The sequence below is a fragment of the Dermacentor silvarum genome, chromosome 3 (genome assembly GCF_013339745.2).
Source record: "Dermacentor silvarum isolate Dsil-2018 chromosome 3, BIME_Dsil_1.4, whole genome shotgun sequence".
Classification (NCBI taxonomy): Eukaryota; Metazoa; Arthropoda; class Arachnida; order Ixodida; family Ixodidae; genus Dermacentor; species Dermacentor silvarum.
Genome location: NC_051156.1, coordinates 55366394 through 55375540, shown reverse-complemented (window position 1 = coordinate 55375540; position 9147 = coordinate 55366394). Strand labels below are relative to the sequence as shown.

Genomic DNA, 9147 nt, shown 5'->3' with positions numbered 1-9147 from the left:
GTTTTCTACCATATGCTAACTAAAAAAGCTGAACGTGCTACAAAAACCCACGCTGCGAATCCGAAGAGCACGTCAATACCTGCCGTCAAGGCGGCTGCTGCAGTGTAAACGCTTATCAGTGCAGCAACGGTGTATCTTGAGAAATTGCTTAGGTCTAAACTACCGTATATAAAAATGAGTCTTTATCCCAATGATGCTCACTCTATGGAGGTCCCCGCCCAGTAATCCCCACGTAACTCTATATACGCATTTGGTCTGATTATGGTGGTCACTGGCAGTTTTATTTGCATAAGCCGCTCTCGTTGCTTAAGTACTCCTGCCATAATACTAGGTCATTTTTGCAAACGTGAGATTTGCTTTTCATGATGACAGAATTCCGGATTACGTCGCCTACATAAACGCTACTCTTTCACAGCTTCAGATTCTGACAACCCATCACGAATGTTTGCGGCTTTGGCGGGCTACCGAACTTTACTACTTTTTGCCCCTAGGAAGCCTTCAACCTATACTTATACAGTGTCATTTCAGATCTTGCAATCTTTTTTTAAGTCTCTAGCGTTCTTGAACGGAGCATCACTGCAAAACATAGGGAGTTATTCCGAGCTAATTTCTACATAAAACTACCTTGTGTGTATCCAGTATACTTCAAGAATCTTGAAATCAATAACATTGTGCAGACGTCTGCTTGCCTGATAAGCCTATATTATTATTTTACTGCGTTTGCGAAGAATTTCGCATTTCAGGTATCGACGTAAGCTTCCCCTGCTCCTGCACTAAACATGTCATCTTGAGTACGGGTATCTCCGCTTAATCAACCGCCTTGTAGTATTACCCAACTTTTAACTGCATGCTTCGACGTATTACGTTTGATTGAGCGCTGTGACGTGCTTCGCACCGCAGATGTCGGCACTGACAGTTTCTGGCAGCCTCCATAACGAACGTGTGGCAACTTACAGGAAAAAGGCGTTCTCGGAATAACCCCGCGGTGTCAAGCACTCCGACAGGTTCGCGGCGTCGGTGTAGGATGCCGTGACGACTTTCCCGCACAAGGTGAAACGGTGGCGTTCTTGCCAGGGTCGTAGTTTGGCTGCTGGTCTTTGCGTACACGTTCTCCTTGGCAAGCTGGCACTGGGCGCTGCAAGAGATCCCTCTCTTGCACGTCTATATCATACTCCATGACATGTTGACCGCTAATCAAGGACAAGGACAGAGAAAGAGAAACACGAAAAGACGGCAGGGACGGTAACGTAGGAATATATTGACACGTGTATTTGTTTATCTTTCACCAGTGACCCCTTTTCACCGGCTAACAAATCTTAAACGTTATCACTCGGCGCAGGACGCGCCTGCATGTATCGGAAGTTTCTCGAACTTTATCGATTCTTCTATCCATTGTCACCGACGCTTATGTAATCTGATTGTATGAGCAACGCGAATGGTCTAGTACTTTCTGGGAGACACGCGGGCACCAGGGATTACTCTGAAACGTTCGATGACTCATGTATAAAAGCCAACGCGTTTTGCCACTGATCAGATTTCGACGATCGCCGACTGTATTCGCCGCTATCGTTGTGCTTCGAGTGCAACTTGCCTTTGTGGGCACAGGTTCGCCCAATAAAAAGACCCGTTTCTTCATTCACAGTTTCGTGACTGTTCTCTTCACCACGCGACACTACGCGACAATATACTACGCGACAATATAGACAAATATGACATGCGCAGAACGCAGCACCAAGTCCACTCATCAGCCTAGCGGGGCAAACTACGCGATACTACGCGACAATATAGACAAATATGACATGCGCAGAACGCAGCACCAAGTCCACTCATCAGCCTAGCGGGGCAAACACTTATAAAAAAACTATCTCTGATTCAAACACCCTAATGGAGGTATCGCTAACGCAGTCATGGCCTTTCTTTTGTGTTATGCCTCCATCAGTTCGCGTTCTGTATGGTCCTTGCTTCTCTCCAGAATCTTTATCTTCTTGAAACATCGTTCACAGGAGCAGTCTTTGTAATGCGCAGGCGAGTACGCCAATTCGTCTGTCTTAAACTTTCGTTTATGTTCCCTGGCGCCATTATTCAGGCACCGCCTCGTCTGCCCCATGTAATACTTGCCTCACGTCGGGGAGATTTCGTACACAATTCCTACATTGAATTTGGCATACAACTGGACATGATTCTTTCCACAGCCTTGCCTTTTAGTTTCTCTGGAGGTGCGAGGGCAGAGCTGCGCAAGCTTAAACGACGCTGAAAATACAAGGGGGACGCCATATATGCCTGCCATCTTCCTTAGGTTCTGAATGACCTTATAGACATAAGTTGCCATTTCAGGTCTTACGGTCATAGTGGTCGTCCTCACCCTTGCTTCACTCCTGGAACCTTTTACTTTCTGCAGGAGAAACTCCACCACTGATGTTACCATCGAGTCAGGGAACCCTGCCGTCCTAAGACGGGAAATCTGGTTGTCAAAAGCCAGCTGCATCCTGTGCACGCACGATTTCCGGAGCATGCGTCTGTAGCGTTCGAAGCTTGCGTCCGTAGCGTTCGGCGTTATAGGCAAGATACGTGCGAAAAAGTGTTTCGAACTCGGCAAGAACACGTAATTAAGGAAGCCCGAGCCGAAACCGACCGTCTCGTTGAGCTTCCTCTCCCGGCAGTTGAGGTCCGAGGCGCCCCACCAGGTGTAGCAGTGGCTCCAAGGCAGCTCATCTTGGAACGTCTGCAGGAAGTAGAAGAAGGTGCACGCGTTCTCGAATGCTTATACGCGCAGATCACGAACGTCTTCAACAGCATTGCCATGCCGATGCCTGCAACAAGGTCAACAGCACCGTGATCAGTTTTAAAATGGAGAACAGAAATCATACATGAACTGCATTATGCATGCTTGTAGTCAAACAATGTAGTCGCAAAAGGAACCGTTGCTGAACTAAAGATAGTCAGGCACGCAGAGAAATGCCCCCAGCATGGTCACAGATCTTAGCGAGAGGTCATATCTACCTCGTCAGTATCATTTCATTTGTTAATTCCTGCCCAGTGAAATGGTCATATGACGCTGTGCCGAATTTTGGAACAATAGAAACTCAAAATGTTAAACCCGATATACCCATACAAGCTCTGCGGAAAAAAAGATAAAACGTTCAGTTCAAGTTAGCAAGTCCTTCAAATCGTTTTACATAATAAAAAAAGGTCAGCGGTAAAAACGCGCTCGTAAATTAATCCTTTTGCACAAATAAATGCTAACCCAACTTTGAAAGCACCAATTTCACTGAAAATTGGATCGTCATTGTGCACAAGAGTCATTTGTGTCTTTTTTTTTAATGTTCGCGATGGCAAAATTTGTATGAATTCATACCAATTAAACCCATTTTAAAGCGAAAGCTTCACATACCCCATTACGCAAAAGTCCGGCGGCGGCGTCGGCGGCGTGATCGAGCAATGGTGCCACAAATGGCCGACCGCGCAAAGACTAAAAACGCGTCAAAAAATGCTCGGATTGACCTCAAATTTGTCAGGGAGCTTCCTGTAAACAAAGTAAATTAATGGCTTTGAAAATTAAATTTTGTACATTTATGTCTGGGTGGGAATTGAACTCAGGTTTCCGGGGTGCGAGGCGAGCACCCTTCCACCCGCCATGTCGGCTCCACGAGTATGGCTGACTAAAGGTGCGGCCTCGAGCGTGTGTTATTGGGCATGTGTCGGCGCAGCCAATGGGGAGCAGTTGGCGCAACGTCGTGAGTGTGTAAAATGATCAAAGCATTTCACCAAAGAAACCATAATGCTTCCTAATTCCCACACGGAAGCATTCTTAAGTGTCTCTGCCGAATGTTTTTATTTATAAGCGAGCATTTAAAAAAATTGAATGAAATTATTGGGCCTTACATGCCAAAACCACGATCCCATTATGAGTTACGCCTCAGAGGTGGAATCCGGATCAATTTGGCCACCTGGGGTTCTTTAAGATTTTGGTCATTGATATTTACTTTCAGGCTAACACATGTAGGGGGCCGTGTCTTTATCCTCGTTTGTGCTTTCTCCATAGCACATACCTTTGCCGACTGGGACGCAGGTCCAGATCTCAAGGCATCCCTTTCCGCGGAACTGGCCAATCAGCATCTCGAAGGCGGCCATAGGAACACCGACCGCTACCAAGACAATCGCGTACGGAAAGAAGAAGCACACTGCAATAGAATAATCAAAAATGTGTTATCCGGATGGAATGACACATATCGCCTAGGGTGCGCTCGATCACACGTACTCCAACATTGGCCACGCGCATGAAGGTAGTAAACAAACTAGGAGGGAGCGTCACCGGAAAATCTTGACGCCTAGTCATAAAATATATACAAGAAATATAGGCCCTCGCTACGTGACAGACAAGCGATAGCTTATTATAGCGGCCTCACTTTGGTTGCGCCTGCTGCGGCGGTTTCATCTCACCTCTTCTATAAGGCGTAAATGCGGCGGGACTAAATTTTATTATTTATTTATTTATTTATTTATTTATTTATTTATTTATTTATTTATTTATTTATTTATTTAATTATTTATTTATTTATTTATTCGATACTGCGGAGCCAAGCCCCAAGCACGGTGGCCGACTGGAAAGAAAAAGAATACAACATATAAATGAACAACAGAGATGTAGGCGCAGTAGTGTTCACTCGAAGTCGGATAATCTGATTCAGTGAGAATTCCTATAATGGAATTCCCACTGAATCATGGAAAAAAACTGGAACAGGTCAGTGGGTGCAAAATTTGGCGTCAGTGCGTTTTGTTGGTGGTGTCGGGTGGGCCTGCTACTTATAGGTGATCAATGTGATGATGGATCTAGAGATTGTTTGTCATTGCAAAGTTAGAGAGAAATTCAAGCCTAAGTGTTTGCCTTCGTACTTTAAATAGCTGCATATCGTGAGCTTCCACAAACTTGAAGCGTGAGTCTATAATGCCGGCAAATTTGTCAAATATAAGTCTTAAAACCTCCATCTGATTACGTTCAGGACAGTAAACGTTAGATTTAGAGTGGCAGAGAACGTTGCCGAGATGAGTGCACAGAAGCTTAACGTTAGTGGGAGCGGTTTCAGGTGTATGTTTCAGCACGCAAGAACTTGAGGAAGGCAGATGAGCAAACGCTACCAGTATAAAGATTCCTAGACACGTAATAAGTCAGTGTCACACCGAGATATTTGTAGTAACCTGCTTGTAATGGTAAGGACCCCATTAGGTAAATATATGAAAATTGATTTTCTTCTTTTTTTCTTTTTTAGCGAGTAACTAGATGGCAGACTCATTCGCTTGTGTTTAATGCCCTTCCATATTATTTAAACCGTTGCTGTATATTGTCCAGACTGGTGTTGAGGGCACTGTATTCTTTAGTGCAAGTAATTGTCGATTAAACGTAACACAATCGTCAGTAAATATTCTAATTTCTTCATCAGGGTCAACAACAACAACAGTATCATTATTATATAGAACAGGAACAGCAAGGGGTCCATCACGTTGCCATGAGGCATACCAGAAGTGACTGGAGGACAGTCCGAATGTTCACCGCCTACATCTACGTGTCCATTGCGAATAATTAAGTAGGCTGAAATCCAACAAACAAAAACTGCTTGAATACCTATAATTCCGAGTCTTAAAATTAGTTTATGGTCGTACATCAGGTGCCCTGATCTTCCTTTACACTTAAAGGCAGCAAACACTTAACAAAGTGCGACACGCGCGGCTCAAGATTCACGGACAAACGTCTGTTCCTTTATCGATGCATGTCGTGCGACGGCAGGCGCCACTAAATTTTACCACGAACCAAGCAATCCCTTGACTGATTCTGCAACCACCGACAGCCAACTTCCCAAGAAACAACGCGCAGGCAGGTCCCCGAAAAAAAAAGCATGGGCGGCGTCATAGGAGGTTGGCTTGCCGAGGCTAGATACCTGGCAGCATACTCTCTCCTAGTTTCACGTGCTCCATGGGCGCGTGGGAAGACGGCGTGCTTCAAGCCATCATCCTTTTTGGCTCACGCTCGCTCGCTTGCCCTAGCTCCCGCAGTATACTGTGCGCTCATTTTTATACGGAACATTATTTGGGCAATTATGTGGGCACTTGCGTGCCCATATAATTGCTATCTCAATAAAATTCTGGCCATCAGTGATCCAGGGGGTCTCGTCCACGGCCAAGCAACCGCTGGGGTAACAATGATGGAGCGTGACGAGCAGCTTACGTGGGTGCTGCGGCCACACTGCGTTCTGCGATATTCTGTACGACATTGTTCTTTGTGGAGGGTGTTGTACTAATGAGATAGCTGTGGTCAGATATGTAATGTATGTGTGCGGGGTTATATAGCGACAGATACAGTTCATGTGTAGCGATTATCTATAGCGAAAGCCGTACAGCTAGTTGGGGTGCATATGGGTTGTGTTCACAAGCAGCAAACAAAAAGCAGTCTGTTGTGCCAGTTTGCTTCGGTTGACGACAGGCCAAGTTGGCTCGCAGACAGCAACTACAGGAACAGTGGACTACGATGTCATAAGTCATCGACGACCATGTTGGCGAACTCACGCAGATATTTGTGAAGAGGGATCGAGTGATGTCATAATGCTATCGCAATACAGCATGAGCACCAGTGCTTTATTTTATCGGATATTCGATCATTCCTTGTAGCATACTGAGTTTATCATACCGCCTCATCGCGCTAGGCACGCATTATCCTCAAAAGCTTGCAATTTTGTTTATAAGGACAAAGGCATTTCATCAACCACTGCAGCCGCAATATTCTGAAGAGTAGAATTGCTTTCAGCCCGTCTCAGCAGCTACGATATAGTATATTAAAAGTCAAAAGCCCGAAAATATTCGTTACAAGCCATGTTGTCGGAAGGTTGGCTCATTTTACAAGATAGCCTAAAGAGCGGTTGTGTCGCTGCCTGCCTTGCGCGTGCCTGTTTTATTTGCGCTCTTTAAATTTATTCCGCGGTTATTTTCTAATGATTTGCATTGCCCATTTGGCTTCGTACCTTCGTCTCTTTGTGACAACCTCATTTAAATATATTATAGCGATTGCAATGCGGTCGCCAATGCGCTCGTCGTCAGGAGAGCGCCAGGGCAAACTCACCTCCTCCGTGCATGACGAGCAGGTGGGGGAACTCGGTGAGGCACTGGTAGCTGAGTGCAATGCAGACGCTCATGTAGGCTATGGCCCGCGTGCTGTCGTAGTAGTCCTTGTCGGGAGGGCCCGCCAGGCCGCCAGAGCCCGAGCCAGAGCCCCCGGATCCGCCGCTCGACATGGATGCCGTACTGCCACGCGGAAAATGTCCGTCGCGCAACGTCGTAAGGTGTGCACAATGACTAAAGATCATATATTGGTTACCGGAAAAATTAAGGTGTTACTAATACTATCTATGCTTACGAGTTCTTGATTTGGTACTATTCGCTTCGTTTAATCATTGTAGTAATGTATTTGTTTTACTTTCTGCTGACAGTGACAACGCACGCGCTAAAATTTCGTCACATTGAAACGCGTCGCATACGGCCTGCATACCATCAGGCACGTACACGCAAACGAAACGAACGCGTAGGCAGTCTTTCACGTTAAATGATCGTGCATTCGTAACCCTACTTTATGCTCAATTATGTACTCAGTGCCGTGTATACGGTGAAACCCAAATAATTACCCTTTCGGCTGGGTGATACATTCTTAATGGCGCACTAAAATTAGGGTACGATTGAATCACGGCACTTGCAAACGCACTTTTTCGTTCTTCCTCACCTTCTTCGATCCGTGAAGCACCTCTGCTCGTTGCGTGACATTTCTTAGCAATGTTTTCGCAAGCAGGCCAACATGATCAGTAGTATACGCGACCAGTTTCCCTATAGTATGTGACAACTGGGGAATCTAGACAAAAACGAAGTGAAAACAGTTTTATGCTTGATATTTGGCTAAAATTTTGAATAGCAGCGAATAGTGAAAAGTAAAAAGAACTTACGAACTGATTTGCGCGTGCCTGAGTGCTTTTGAGATTCAAGAAGCACACGCCTTGGGTTTCACACATCAGCTATGTGCGCAACAAACTGAAGGGACGAGATGGACACTGACTGGGAATGAAGACAGAAACTGACACGAATAAGCGCTTTTTCGTGTTTTCGTTACCAGTCAGTCTTCATCTTGTCCACATTAGTGTGTCCTTTGCGTAGCGCAGTAACAATGAAACTTCATTAGAATGTCTTGAGGGGCTATTTGGTTCATTTTAATGACTGATTGCTAAATACGCAGAATTGGGAAACAATGCCACCACACGAGAACAGACAAGCACGAAGATCGAGCCCAGTGAAACGAACGATGAATCTCACAGATTCTACATCTGGCAGGCAATGATTTCGCAGCTTGTGGACTATCTTACGCCTCTCGACCAATCACGTCACACCCACGCTGCTCAATATATGACGCTTTCTCCACTCCCCTCACCAGTCGCACCCCCTTCGTCTCGTCGCAGCACAACATGCGCGCCAGCCCCCGGTCGACTTGAAGACACCACGGCAGGACTGGCGTCCTCGGTGTCACCGTATCGAACATGATGATAATTTGGAGCTGCAAGCTGAAATGTGTGCGCAGAAAAAAATACTGCGCGTAGATAGGCCGTGGCGGACCACGGCAAATAACATTCCAGCTCCTCCCGTAACTGCAGCAAATCGGGCGCTCCGAACGTCGTGCTAATCGTTATCGTAGAACATCTAGTTCCGAAAACACTCCGCGTTATGACAAAGAGTTTGGTTCTAGCCTCGCATCAGTCAATGCGCTACGCACACCCACTTGGTGCCCTGATTCTTTTCGTACCCTAGCACCCCCTGTTCTTCGCGTTATCTCATTCATTTGAGCTCCTTGATCACGTGCTCCACCTACTTCTGCCCCTTCTATAATTTTTGAGCGGCTTCTCAACGACTTCAGGCGCACTGTAAAGTCCTACGAAATGGAAGACGTCTAGTCGAGCACCATCGCGATGTTGCGAGAAAAAAACGCTCACTACAGCGAAGAAAAGAAGTTCTCTCCTCTAGAATATTCTTAAACTCGCTCAGTGCACTACGGCCATGCGTGCCGTAGGTGGCCCGGGAAAGTTCAATAAAGTATGGATTAAAGGTAGAGAAAAAGCGGACAAC

The 9147-nt window shown here is 45.9% G+C and overlaps 1 protein-coding gene across 1 annotated transcript; it reads right to left on the bottom strand.

Moving 5' to 3' along the window:
• Positions 1 to 988: 988 nt before the first annotated feature.
• On the bottom strand, positions 989 to 7280 carry LOC119444360 (sodium-dependent nutrient amino acid transporter 1-like). The gene is made up of 4 exons (XM_049664562.1): positions 7109 to 7280; positions 4050 to 4181; positions 2633 to 2760; positions 989 to 1135 (listed from the first exon to the last, which is right to left on the bottom strand). The coding sequence occupies exons 1-4, from the start codon at positions 7278 to 7280 to the stop codon at positions 989 to 991; spliced, it is 579 nt and encodes a 192-aa protein (XP_049520519.1).
• Positions 7281 to 9147: the final 1867 nt, after the last annotated feature.